Below are 15,129 nucleotides of genomic sequence, written 5' to 3'. Positions count from 1 at the left end.
GAGAAAGCTAGGTCTTCCTTTCCCTATTTCCTTCAATGCAAAATTTTACTTAAATACAAGAATTTCTAATTCATAGCTGCCAAATATCAGGGAAAAAAATTAAGAATTCAGAGAAACAAAATATTTATAAAATCTGTAAGTACAGGCAATCCCCCCCACCAAAAAAATGTCTGGAGACACTGCTGGATACCGAATTTCCATTCATACATGTAACATGTGTATCTTTTTCCATATGTGTTAAATGCAACAAAAAAGATATATGAAAAAAAGATAATCAATTGCAGCAAAAAAAGAAAAAAAAAAGCTCAGAAGAGTGTATTGTTGATTATACTTTTTGTTGGTTTTCACACTACCCTTATGTGACTAGAGGGACAGATGTCATTTCTCTAATCTATAACATAAAAACAAACCTGAAAATAAAATACTTTTTTCCAAATCAAATCTTTGTTCTCAAAAATAAGCTGGATTTAATTCCTTGCTGTTGACTCTTAAGATAACTAGTTCTTAATCTTCAAAGGCAAAAGGATTCTTAAAATAATCTAGTATAATCCTTTCATTTTACAGAAGAGAAAACTGAAGAGTCTACTCATTCCTCTTCGGCCCCTACACTAACCACTTCTATTTGTAGGGACTCTGTTATAAAGTTCAGCCAACTGTCGCAGAGCAGTAATTGGCCACATCAATGCAAATGCAAAAAAAAAAGCCTACATGAAGCAGTACCAACTGCTAAGGTCCCAGGAAACCATCTGTCACAAAATATAAACATAGGGATTTCATCTATCATAAACACTATGTGTTCTGAAAACATTTAATAAGTTGTGTCCATTGTTTTCCTAGACAAAATGATGACAACAATGTCCAGCCTGCAATGAGGAACTAAAAAAGGTAAGTGATGCACTAAAGGAATACTGGACTAGGTGGTGGGAGAGCTGCGCTCTAATCACTGCCACGCACCTGCTGTGGATCGGCGGTTTCCATAACTGTGAATGAAGCGTTTGCTTTAAATTTTCTTTTGAGTTCCTTTTGGCCTTTAACATTCAATGATTCCAATATGCTAAAATGAATCCCACATTTAGTTCAAAGTCAGCACCCAGTGTTTTCAGATATAGAAAAAATTAAGTTTTAGGAAAAAAATCTCTGCTACTTATTTAGTGTTAAATATACAAAATTCAGCTTCCTCATGTTGTGTCTAAGCGAGATGATGCATGCTCACTAAACACTGTGGTCCTCATTTCATGATGTACGTAAGTCTAATCACCATGCTGCACACCTTCAACTTCAACAGTGCTGTAAGGCAATTACAGCTCAATAAAAGTGGAAGAAAAAAAAAATTCAGCTGCCATTTATTGCCTAAGGTATTAATTAGTTCTACAGAAGGGCTTTATTGAAATAGGGCTCTAGTCTGATTAGCAAAGACTAACCCACTCCATTCATCAGTGTCTTAAAATAGCTTTAATTCCTATGTGATTTACTCTTTTATTTATTCCCACTGCTCTTCTCATCCAATCTAATTGAGGGGTTAGATAAACCTCAGGTCTAATCCCGTTTCTGCCATTCACTCACATCATCATTTTTGAGGAAAACAGAAGCTCTGAAGTCATGGATTGTCTTGTAAATTAACACGAGATAAGGGATGCTAAACACCAGCACAAAAGTATCTAATAAATCAAGTGTTCAATAAATGTTTTTTTGAATTAGCATTTTATTGATAATCTTGTCTTTTCCTTTCTAAACCGTCTGGGTCTCCCTCTTCCCGATCTTCATTGCTAGACCTCAACAAAGCCTGGAGCATTCCTGGAGCAATGACCCCAGTTACACCAGGTGTCATCAACATGGGTCCCCAACTCTACCGCACCTACTGCAGATCCACTGTCCTCTCTGTTCTCTCTTCCTACTCTCACAGGTTATGGCGCTGGTGGTGGCAACAGCAGGAATCACAATTATTTATTAAAAAATAAATATTTTATTTCATGTCTACTATGTCTGAAGCAGAGAACCATAGCTCTGGTTATTATTCATTTAATCTTTCCCAAAATCCTTGGCATCTTATTTCAGAAAATGGGACTCAAACAGGTGTTGGTTTTTTAAATTGAGGCATAAAAACACATAACAAAATTTAACCATCTTAAATCATTTGCAAATATAGAGTACAGTAGTGTTAACTACATGCACATTGTTGTGCAACACATCTCTAGAACATTTTCCTCTTGCAAAGCTGAATCTCTGTAACACTGAACAACAACTTTCTTTTCCCCACCTCCCAGCCCCTGGCAACCAGCACTCTACTTTTTAAAGTTTGACCACTTTACTTATAAATGGAAACATGCAGTACCTATAGTCTTGTGTCAAACATGTATTTTTACATGGACAGATTATATTCTAAATGTTTGTAGTTTGCTTGTTTTGAAAATTTTCTCCCAAGAAAGGATATCAAAATGATGACAATATTTCCAGGCTAGCTAACAAAGGTATACTTAAACTGCTAATGCTATTACAAGAAGAGTGGCAACGGTGGGAAAGAAGGGCTTTATAGGCAGGGAGGAGAGAAGGTGGCACCAGCCACTAAAAATAAACTGTCTTTTCTAAGCTAAATATTTATAGGCTAAGGACTTCCTATATACAGACAGCAACAAAACAGAATCTCTTGACATTAGAAGAAATATTATGCAAAACTTAATTATATTGTCAATAAAAGTTTTCCTTGCTTAGTTCATTTTAGAGATGTTTTTGCTACATCAAAGGTAACCTCTGTTCAGAGAAACAAACTTGTTAATCCCTCATCCAAATATTCTTCAAAAGAAATGTGCAGATTCCAGAAATGTGACAGATGAGATAAAGTGAACTTATAATAAACAGCATGAAATACTATAGAAAATGGAATAGGCAGGACATCGATTTAAGGAGTGTACCTGTTACACTTTAAATAGACTGGTACAGATGGCCAGGCAAATAGCACCTTCCATACCTGTACAAAAACTTTCTGGAGTAGTCCACGACGTTCTGCTAGAGGTAGCTCATTCTGTGCACCTCCAACTGCCTCAGGCACATGTGGAAGGTCAAAAAACAGATATAAACATTTAACCAGGGTGGAAGGCACTGACATCGTTGTCATGCAGTCCACGGTTTTCTGGAAAACAAACCGGTAAATAAGTGAATAGACAGATAGACAGATAGACATAACTGTACTTGGTACAGCTAAGTAAGCTCAAATTTTAAGCCAGAAAATTATATATCAAAATAACTTTTTAAATGTCTGAAAAAAAATTAAAATGACTCCATGCTGACAAATACATATTTCCTATTTGGACAAATTTGCTGTAACCAAATATTGAGAAGTTTGTTATTTAGTAAGGTATTTATTAGGTTGACTATTAAGAGGCAGCATGTTTCAAAGAACATAAACTTTAGGATTTAGAAAAGATTTTAACCATGAACTTATTAGGCAAACTAATTTTGTTAGACCTCACCTTTCTCTCCTATAAAATGGATATAATAGTACATATCGCTTAGGGTTAATATGAGGGTTATATAACAAATGCAAGGATACACTGAGTACTAAACTATATGTCAGTAGTTGCTTTACTATCACTTTTATTTTTATTGTAGATTCTTAGGGTTGGAAGGGCACTTGAAGGATATAGCCATCACTGACACAAAAAAATTTCTACATTATTTTCAAAGATTACTAAAGGAAGAAATTTTAGACATTCTTATGGTGAACATTTCAGCACTGTTAAGAAATATGCTATAATAATTATAAAAATCTTTCCATGGTACAGTTTGGAATAGAAAGTTTTTCCATGCTGGCGATCAACAGGTTAGCATAATCCGTTGATCTGTTTATTAATTTTGACATTAAACATTTCCTGAATGCCTAGGGTATGTCAGTCAGTGTGCTGGGAGCTTGGCATGCAATGATGAAGGATTCCTGCCCTTCAGAAGACTGTAGTCTAGAGCAGAGGCAGGTTTGTTAATAACTATGATTTAATCTCTTGTGTGTAACAATGGTAGTACATTCAGGCTAATATAAAAGGGAATGATCACCGCTGCCAGGAGTAGAATGGCAAAGTGTAGGAATTAAAACAACAGGGGAAAGATCACCTGGGAGATACACAGGAGCTCAGGCCATATGGTACAGAATGTTTCAGGAACCTGAGTCCAAAACTGCTGACTCCTGAAAAGCCACAATAATAATGTCTAATCTGTAATGAGTGTTTATTATATAACAGGCATAAAGCTAAGCACTTTAAATACATGCTCTCACCTATTTCTCAAGTCATCCCTACAAGGTAGATTTTATTACTATACGCTCCTTACTGTACAAAGGGAGCAATTGAGGCTCATCACTTATATACCCTGTCTGGGGTTAGAGAGCGGGTTAAGTGGCCCACCAGTTTATACATGCTCAATGACCTATGCGTGTGGTCTCCCATTTTAGTTTTATTTTTATTTTCCTGGGATTGGAGACCCAGTGAAGTGTTACAAAGGAGTCATAGAATCAGATTTTAGAAAATTAGCTGGTGACAGTATAGACCACAGACTAAAGAGCAGGAAGGCGGGAGCAATTAGGAAACTAGTACAGATAACAGTAAGAGCGGCTGGGCCTGAACTAATGCAGTAGCCGGGAGACCGGGAGGAGAGAGCGCCTAAGCAACAATCCTTTCCAAGATCTGGCCCCTTTCTACATATCCACTATCATTTCCCTCCTCTAATACTCAAAAGCTCTCTGCAGTTCTCATCTACCATTTATTGTTTCTAGACACCCCATGTCTCCATCTGACTCTCAATTTAAATGTCTGTTCATGTCTGAAACTTTCTTTAATTCCTCATCTTTCTTCCTACCCTCACCTACAAAATTTACAACTCCATTTCTATTTTCATAGTACTACATATAGCCCATTATTGCATTTTATGGTATTATCTTCATCCACTTCATCTCTGTCATCTACATGTTGATTCAGGACCATGTTTTTGTCATCTCTATCTCACTGCTGCCAACAGAAGATAGCATGCAAACAAGAAAGTCAGCTCAAAACATAACACTGAGTTTTCTTTTTAAAATGTCTTTTTCCAGTTAGATTATTACTAGCTGTCCCTTCATATTAAGAAAAATGATATGATTTTTCATTTTCATCTTATAACGGATAGATTAAAAGTACAAATGGGTATCCAAACTGGTAATCGGCAACATTTGTAATTTTTTTAAGTGATTCTTTTCTCCTGATTCTTTTCTTATGCTTTTAAATTGGTCTATCCACTTGTGCACATTTAAGTTAATACACATTTACTGATTTTCTACCATGTTCTAGGTGTTATGGTATGGCACAGTCTATGCTCACAAGAGAGAAAGAAAAATAGTGCATCTACAGAAAATATGAATAAAACTTAGAAATATTCCAATTAAACACTATTATTTTATGTATTGTTCTAAGCCAAACCAAACTTTGGTACAGTAACGTAGAGGCATTTATAGCTACCATCGATAGCAAGTAGAATTGGTATTTTGATAGTCACTTGATATGGCCACAGATACATGAAAACAATGGTCTACTTTAGGACTATCTGAAGGTTACTTAGTACTTAGGGTGAATAAACATCTCCATTTGCCCAGGACTGAGGGGTTTCCTGGGATGTGGGCCTTCTATGCCAAAACTCAGATAGTCCCAGGTAAATCAGGGTAAGTTGGTTTTATTCGTTTTCTGATTTAAAAAACAAAACATAACACAATATTGTAAATCAACTATACTCCAATATAAAATAAAAATTTAAAATAAAATAAAATAATAAAATAAATAAAAAACAAAACAAAACAAAAACCCAGCAAATGAAAAAGGAAACAGGCCATTCCAAAGAAAAAAAATTCAAGTGCTGCTTACTTTAGGCTAGTAACTGGTTTCAGGATATGGTTACTAAGAAATGCATTGTTTCTCCTGTGGCCTGTGACGGTAGTATGATTGGTGTCACATTTACTTTTGTAAATTCCATGAGGTATTTGAAAGCCCATAGTAATTTAGACAATAGTCATTCTCAAGATTGGTGTGGACTTTGAAGGTAATTATACTCTGGATTTTAGAAGGCTGAATAAACTTCCTTCATCCCCAAAACATCACAGGTCACAAATCGGGTATTCAAACAGCATAAATGACTACATGTCATATGTATCATGACAGATGCTTAAAGCTGATTTAAAGGGAAAAAAAGCAATCTCCAGAAAAAATCAAGTAGGAAGGAAATATGCATTATCCTGAAAATGACAATATTTCCTTATTTTGCATAAAAGTTAGAAAAATGTTAAAGTATTTTCCATGTCACTTATTCCTTATTAGCTAAGTGACCTTAGATGAATCTTAGATGACTCTTCCAAGTCAAAGTTTCCCTAACATGGGTTACAGAAATGCAGTTCCTGGGCTACTTCCCTCCAGCCACAGGTAGCCCATCTTTTTGCCCAGTGTGCTGTACAAATGGTACCATGCTCTATGTGTGCTATGATGTGACAAAGATGGAAAACACTGTTCTAATTTAAGCATTTCCTCATGTGTAAAATGGAAACATTAATAACCTCCTTATAGAGATGTTGTGAGAAGCACGAAATAATGTGTAAGAAGAATTAGAAGAATACACAGATTATCATAAAATCTTATTTGGATATGATGATAAATTTAATTTCACAAAATCCCAAGAGGATAAAAAGATGTTTCAAATATGAAAACCAAGAACTTACCTGACCAGAGGATGCTAACAAATTAATTGTTGTCAGAAGCATCCAACCTCTACTGGCTTCTTCACTCTGATTGATTTCCAAGAATTGGACTATGGCCCGACTTGCAGCCTCTATAAAACCAAAGGAAAGTCATTAGGTGGAGAGAAATCACATACAAAATATGTTAAAGAGAGCAATGTTTTAATGGTATATGTAGATGTCATCATATCAATACAGAAATGTAAAAGTCAACCTATATATTTTAGGAAAAGGTACGTCACAAACTAGTCAAAAAGAGTCATGGAATAGGGGAAATTTGAGTTAAACCTGCCTGGAAAACAAGTATCTCTAGAAACTGTGAGGGAGGGATGGAAACAGAGAGATTAGGCACACTGTATTAAAACAAAAGTGTGGCTAGAGGAATGATCAAGAGGAACAACTGTAATAACACAGGGTTCACATTCTAGAAGAGCATATGTTGAGAATTAAAGTCTAATATCAATAGTAGTGACAGAAAATGCCTACTTACGAAGGAAGGTAAGCTAAGGGCTGTCTGTATTTGACTCTTTGGGCAAGAGGGAGCAAATGTAGTTTCTTGAGCAAAGTAGATGATGAAAGGATTATTTTAAGACTATTAATTTAGAGTGATGTGTATGACAAACTACAAGGGCAAAGAGATTGATGGGGGAAACAAATTAGGAGGTTGGCTCAGTGATACACACAAGGGGTGACCTGAACAGCTGACATTAGGAAGAGATAAACAGTGAGGGAGTCATTCATAGAACTCTAGTGTTGGAAGAATCTTTGAAAGTCAACTTAGTTGATTATGTTTTTAAGGATAAGGGAAAATGGATAAATCCTTAACCATGCATTTAATTTTATCAGCACAGAGGTTCATCAATTTTTACATTGTAATAGGAGATGAATTAAAGTCAGAAAATAAGTCCAATCTGTTCACTGTAAACCAACATGTTAAGTTACTAACGTATACTTAACACATGTCATAAAGACACAGGATGTAGAATAGAATTTAGATTATTTTAGAGGTATTCTTTCCTTTAAGACATTTAAGACAATCAAGATAAAAGTGTTTTATTTAATAATTGAATGATACAAAACTTACATATGATACTGTGCTGGGCATATTTCATCTTCATATACTTCCATTTGAAAGAACATGTTAAAGGAAAATTTTTTAAGATAGCTTATTTTTACTAAGTCTTAACTGTACAACAAGCACTGTTTTAAGTGCTTGCAGATTCAACTCATTTAATCTTTATGTAGAACCCTGTAAGTTATTTTCTATTCTTAGACCCCTTATTATAATATAAATTGAGAAATGGAGAGGATAAGTAATTTGCCTAGAGTCAGGGACAGAACTTATATTCAAATCCAGGCTGCTTAGCCTGTAAAAGATAAAGATAGTGATAAAAAAATTTTACTGGAAAAGAGAAGTCAACAGAACCCTGGCTTACTTCTGGTATTCAGTATCTGGTAAATGTTGAAATTACTGTATTCATGCTCACTAATTTATAGTCTCTTGCCCCTCTCTAGAAAATAAACACCATGGGAGCAGATTTTGTCAGCCTTGTTCAGAGCTGATCCCCAGTATGGAGCACATCACTGGCACTAAGTGGGCACTCAATAAACACTTGTTAAATGAGTGAATAAATCAACCCAGGGAGATCAAAGAAGGACACATTGAATTCAACTTCTCAAGAACATCAGTAGGTTTGCATTTATTATGGGTAACAGAGATTCCTGAAAGTTTTGAAAGGGGAGTAATACAAAGAAAGCAATGTTCAAGGCTGATTAAATAGAGAAAGAAGAAAACAAATAAAAGAATACCATTGAGAAACCATCTTTAGCAATCACGGTTTAAGATCATTGGTAAAAACTAACCTGCAAATTTTTCCTGCAAGCCTACAATGGACTCCAGCCATTTGCTATATAACACGAGCAGTCTTTCCTTGATAGGAATTAAATGCTCACGTAAGGAAAACAGCTCCTTACCAGTTGGCTAAAACTCTTAATCAAAGGCTGACATGCTATGCTTTCATTTCCTAGGCTTCTTCGTAACCAGGCAACTTTGGTTTTAAATTGTGCATTTCCAATTTCGTAACTCAACATCTTAAAAAAAAATACCTGCAGTCTTCAAATTGCTTATTTTACAATTAAACCAATGTAATAAACTTCTATTTCATTAAAAAAAGAAACACTGGTAAATCAACTGATCAATACCACCTATGTCTCTCACAGAGGGAAAAAAATATTTTGAAGAACTAAACCTACTTTAAAAGATAAACAAATTTATCTCCCTGGTACAGACTCTAGAAACCTACGGATGAGACACATTTTGAGTGACTCCGGATTCCACCCATAGTACTTAACACTATTAACATTAAAAGAAGTTTGGACAAATATGTTTTTTCACTGCTATTCAACAAGTTGCCAATTACGAACAATGAATGCCAATGGTTATTTTGAGAACCAAAACACCAAAAATGTACTCTTGGTTTGAAACAGTTCCATATATCTATCTGATCAATGGCATTTACAAAACTGTGAGATTTCTTTCGTTTTGGTTGACAATGAACATTAAGATATTCCTCAAGATAAGAAAAGACAATGTATTTTCAAAAATGTCCTATTTGTTATTAAACATTACAACAGTTCAGTAGATTGCTGAGCTGATTAAATGAGATAATACGTATGAATATAAACCTTGAAAAGGATCAAGACAGTATAATTATTCATGGTGTCCCTTTAACAATTTTACCAACTTAATAATAACAACTGCTCTTTTTGAGAAGAAGATAGAGACTTCAGTTACATCAGCAATAATGTATAATTACGTTATCTGGCTTTGAATTACAGGTGCATACAAAGAGGTCTTGACAATAGTTGTGGCTGAACTGGAAACTCTCATTGATAAAATAGACTATCTTTACATAACAAACATATTCAGAAGAACTATTTTACTTTCACCTACTAATTTCAGTAGGTTGCCATGCAAAACAACTTGATGGGATCTCCGAGTTTTCATTTTAAATAAATCAAGAAGCTCATTGTAAAAGTATGTAACATTTAGTGCTATCTTTAAAAAATTATGTAGACAACGTAGTAAACCTCCATAAACCACAGAATTTCTTAAAACTTTGAAAAATACTCCTAGTCAAAAAATATTGCATTATGATCTTTTATTTTCACTAATTTTTAACAAATACAAATTTAAACACTGATTTAACTTAACATTATAAGATTATAATGAAAAGAACATATTAATATCAGCCCATCTTGAGAGTTGCCAATCATTTTGATTTAAGCTTTAGCTTTCATGCTGCGTTTCAGTACACGTAGTTAGGCCAAAAAAAATACAGAACTGAAGTTAGTAGAGCTCATTATTAGATTTAAGTAAGAATAGAATGTAGACAGTTTTAAAGGAAATGTTAAGTTCCCAGTCTACACTGAGAGAGTATAAGTAAATTCAATTAGACTGCATTCAGAACAACCAGAACACAAAACGTGTTAATAATAAGTGTAATACAATAATTTTTCCTTTTGCAAAGTCTATTTAAAGCATAGTCATTTTCAAACTTATGCTTCAGGATGATAATGTGAGACACATCAATAGTACTATTACACTTTTTTCATTAATGAAGAAACCAAGCCCTAAACGCCCATTCCCATCCCTCCCTTCCAAAAAAAACCACTTCCACATTAGTGAGAAAAATAGTATTAGGACTCACAGCTTCCATGCTTCTTTCAATTTGATAATACATTCACACCTTGGGAATGAAATTACCTGAAGGTGTTGTGGCTTTGAGATCCTTGGAGGACAGCGGGGCACACTGTTTTTCTGTTTAAAAAAAAAGGCTGGGTTGTCTAATTGGGGATTCACTACATTATACTAATCCCACCACAAGATGCTGCACCAGATGCCAACTGTGGTCAGCATCATTTGGCTTCTCTATCACTGCGCCGCTGCCCAGTGGGGATTACAGCACTGGGCTTAACAGTGGCACCTAGCATGCAGCAAAGTCATTAACAATAAACTGAAGATACTATTTTTACACAGGTGGGAATTTTCTCTTTCAATGATGTAAAATCGACCATGTGACTGACCTTAGAGTTAAGCAGACTGCATGGCTGAACTTAACAAAAAACGAGAAGAGATAGGGAAAAGTCTTAAGCCGTGTCCTGTACACAATATGGCTACAAAATTATATATTTTTTCAAATTAGTTGAAAGTCACTACATATTTTTAACAAAACCACAGGGAGGCTATAACCAAGAGAATTAAGAGAGACAGAGAGAAGAGGAGTACTGTATTACAAATCAGCCCATGTACCCACTTTGCACGCTGACCTACCTAAAATTTTCCATTTTTACTAACTTCTGATGGATAGATTTAAACAACAGAATTGCCAATAAGCATGGCTCCTACTGAGATATCTACAATGAATGTTAGAAGTGATGTGGTAAAAAGACTTGATATGTGAATGGTGATTAGGTAACAAACAAAATAACAAGTATTTCACACCAAATTCAGAGGAGTCCTGGAAAAATAATCTTTCTCTGATGCACAACAGATAGAGCCAATTTTCAAAAGAATAATAGAGGACTCATTCCACCTGCTTCTTTTGGAGAAAAATTATGTGCATGTAAATCATAATAAAAATTACTTTCAATGATAACTTCCTATAAAATAAAAGGTTATGTGAGGTATTGAAAGCAGCCAAACTCATAGAAGCAGAAAGTGGAATGGTGGTTGCCAAAGGCTGAGAGGAGGAAGAAATGGAAAGCTGCTGATAAATGTGTATAAAGTTACAGTTGTGTAATATGAAAAAGTTCTAGAGATCTGCTGTACAACATTGTACTTACAATTTACTGTACTGTACATGTAAAAGTTTGTTAAGAGGGCAGATCTCATGTTAGTGTTTCTACCACAACAGAAATCAACTGATCAATCGGAAAACCAGAATGGGATATGCAAGAAGAAAGATGATTCAGGATGTACCTAGATGCTCAAAATCTAGAATTCTTTACTAGACAAATCAAAATAACAAAAAATCTCCATGAAAGTACTTTTGATAACAGCACTGATCAAAAGAAACTTCCAATGTTCAAAACTAAAAATGAAAGAAGAGAACAAGGATTCCAGAAGCCAGAGTTCTTCAAGGCTGACAGACGAGATGCTCCAAAACTACGCTTTTCTCTCTTAAACATCAGTAAGCTGGCTTTTCTAACACTCTTCTAACTCTTAAAGCATAATGGGGTGGGGGGGAGCACAGAAAAATCCTATGTCAAAATCAGTAAAAATTTTTTGAGCACCTAATCTGTAACAAGCATTCTTTTAGGTGATACAGGGGTGAACACAAGAAACAATAACATTAAATAAGTAAATAAACAGGATACTTTCAGATGACAACAAACCTCTAAAGGAAGTATTTAAGGTGACTGAATAAATACTCACTGGTGTGGAGATAGAGGATAAAAGATCAATTTGAGATAGGGTGATTTGGAAAGGTTTCTCTTGTGGAGGTAAAACTTACGCAAAATTGAATTGAATCTCACTGGATTCTGAAGTTAACCAATTTTAAAAGTTTAAAACTAAAACTTACATGGAATTACAAGATATGAAAAAATATATCTTAAAATACCTGGCAAACAGTATGTCACCAATGGAGGAAGGAAGGGCACAAGGGGCTCTAACTATGTTTGCAACTTCCTGTGAGTCCAAAATTATTTCAAAATAGAAAGTTTAAAAAAAAAATAACTTATGTAACTATTACTGTAATTAACAATGAGACATCTCCTCCATTTAAGATACTCTTCATTATTTCCCTATGGATATAAAACTGTAAAGAGATTTAGGAAAACAAATCTCCTATGTAGAAAAATGTTTTTCTACAAACATGCAGATTAGGTATTCATAAAGACAGCAACAGCGAACAGAGTATAAATAAGCTTTGGAATTTTTTTTTCTAATCTAGGGATGTCACTCAAAAAAGAAAACGCAATGACAGGAGTCAACATGTGACAAAGAAATTTCCCTTCATACTACCTATTTAAAATAGCTAAAAAGGCATAAAACACAGAAATCTTATATTTAAGACAAACTTTTCACTTGTATAGGAACAACTGAAATCAATAAAGATAAAAAAAGGATGCAATCCCATTCCGGTGGAGAAGGGAAAAGACAGGACGTTTACCTTAAACTATCTTAACCACCTCTCACCAGACTTGCTTCAAGGACTACAAATATAATTAAAACAGCCTCACTTTAAAATCCATACATCAATTCATATAATGTACAGCTTCTGATTAAGAGATTTTGTCCTCAATCTAAAAATACTTTAATGGCTGTTGCTCCAAAGACTCCATAATGGGGCCCCCGTTAAAGATGGAAGGTTGAGCACATTCATTTATCTCTTCTCTGTCCTGAAACCTCACTGCTATAAACTGAATTGTGTCCCCCCAGAATTCATATTTGAAGTCTTCGTTCCTAATGTGATGGTATTTGGAGATGGAGCCTTTGGGAGGTAACTGGGTTTAGATGAGGTCATGAGGGTGTGGCCCTCATGATGGGATTAAGGCCCTTATAAGAAGAGACACCAGAGAGCTCTCTCTCCTGGAGGTGAGGCCACATTGAGAAGGTGCCATCTACAAGCCAGGAAGAGAGAGCTCACCAGAAACCAATCATGCTGGCACCATGCTCCTAGACTTTCAGCCTCTAGAATCGTGAAGAAAAATTCCTGTTTTATACTGGTCTATGGTATTTTGTTATGGCAGTCCAAGCAGACTAATACACCCACTAAAATTGTTGTTTAAGGATTTTTTAAAAAAGCATAAACCCATAAGAACAAAGAAAATAGGAAAGGTGAAAACAACAACGTTTTGGATACTAAAACAGCAGAGAAATTAGTGGAAACTGATTTAGCAGACTCTAGAATCTTAACTTAAAGCAAGTACAAGGAAAATACAAAAGCAGCTAACTACAACACAACCTCCAAGAGGCTCAGGAATTGGTGGCACTAAGTACCTTTAGAAGCAGAAGTAAATGTGGGACTGTACACAGGACTGGTGAAGTCTGTGTAAGAGCAGCTAGACCCCCAGATCCCCACTACTATGTGGGTACTAGACTAGAGATTTATTCACTAAAAAGAAAAACAGAGGATGTTTGGATTGGGGTGGAGGGGGGACAATGACATTACACCAGGCACAGTTGTGGGCTCATCATGAAGATAAAATAGAAGCTTATGTATTGATACTAAATGTTGAGGGTCCTCAGACACTGGCTTCTAAAATGTTCAGAGTCAGGCATATACTGTCTAAGTAAAGACTGGACATTCTTCTCTGGGGACTCTGTCTAGCTCAAGGGAAAGATGGTCAACAGAATGGCTCAACAAAATGACCCTAGGGTGAGGCCCAGGCAAGCTCCAGCCACAATTACAAAGCTACCCAGCAACTTTCCAAGATTCCATTCTTATACAGCAGTAGAGGGCCAAGGATGAGACACGTGAGTACATTCTCTAATATAAAAGACAGAGACAAAAATAAAGTAACAAAAAAGACTATCTGAAAGAAACAGACTGTGGAGGAAGATAAAAATCTGAAAAGAAATTTTAAAAAAAGAAAAGAAAAAGAAACCTCAGAGAGCTAAGAGAAGCCATGAAAGGAAAACAAAAGACATCAATAAAAAAGAAAAAAAAAATCTCTTAGAAATTAAAAGTATCATGTCACAAATGGGGAAAAAAAAAAAAAACCCACGGAAGGAACAGATGGTAAAACCGAAAAGCTCTCCTAGCAAAGACAGTAAAAAAGCAAAGATAGAAAATAAGAGAGGAAAGATAAGAGAATGAGAGGGACAGTCTTAGGGGTACACGTGATAAGAAAGAGAAAACAGAGGGGAGGATATTATTATATAAACAATTCACAAACCTTTCTCAAAATTAAAGGATATGAATTTCCAGACTAAACAGGTCCAGTGAGTACTCAGCATAATGTATAAAAATAGGTCCACTCCAAGGCATGTTATCATGAAATTTTAGAAGAGGAGGGCCAACGAGAGGATTCTAAATGCTTTTATAAAACACACACACACACACACACACAGTACAGGCCTCAAAGAAAGAATGGAGAATTTAGGTAGCTTCAGATTTCTCACTAGGAGTACAGGAATCTAAAATATGATGGAGAAATGATTTTTAAATTCTGAGATAAAATGATTTCCAATCTAGAACCTTATATCCACTGAAAGGAGGATAAATGTAATGCGAGCTGAGAGATTTTCCAAAATAACCCTGAGAGTTCAACCTAGGCTGCCTGGAGAAGGACCCACTGACCATGTTCCCAGAGGTGCTGCACCCAAGCTCAATTTTCTATGACACTCGTAGCTTCCACTCCCTGTGGGAGGGCCTGTAGCT

General features: G+C 35.4%; 1 protein-coding gene across 1 annotated transcript in view; it reads right to left on the bottom strand.

Annotated features, from left to right (window-relative positions):
• Positions 1-15,129, bottom strand: part of WDFY3 (WD repeat and FYVE domain containing 3) — a 267,612-nt gene that overhangs the window by 141,143 nt on the left and 111,340 nt on the right. The window contains 2 exon segments of the mRNA XM_036852038.1: positions 2,966-3,127; positions 6,722-6,831. Coding sequence (XP_036707933.1) covers positions 2,966-3,127; positions 6,722-6,831 — 272 coding nt within the window.

This window comes from Balaenoptera musculus, chromosome 5 (genome assembly GCF_009873245.2).
Source record: "Balaenoptera musculus isolate JJ_BM4_2016_0621 chromosome 5, mBalMus1.pri.v3, whole genome shotgun sequence".
Classification (NCBI taxonomy): Eukaryota; Metazoa; Chordata; class Mammalia; order Artiodactyla; family Balaenopteridae; genus Balaenoptera; species Balaenoptera musculus.
Note: the sequence above shows the minus strand (reverse complement) of the source record. Positions and strands in the feature narration are given on the sequence as shown.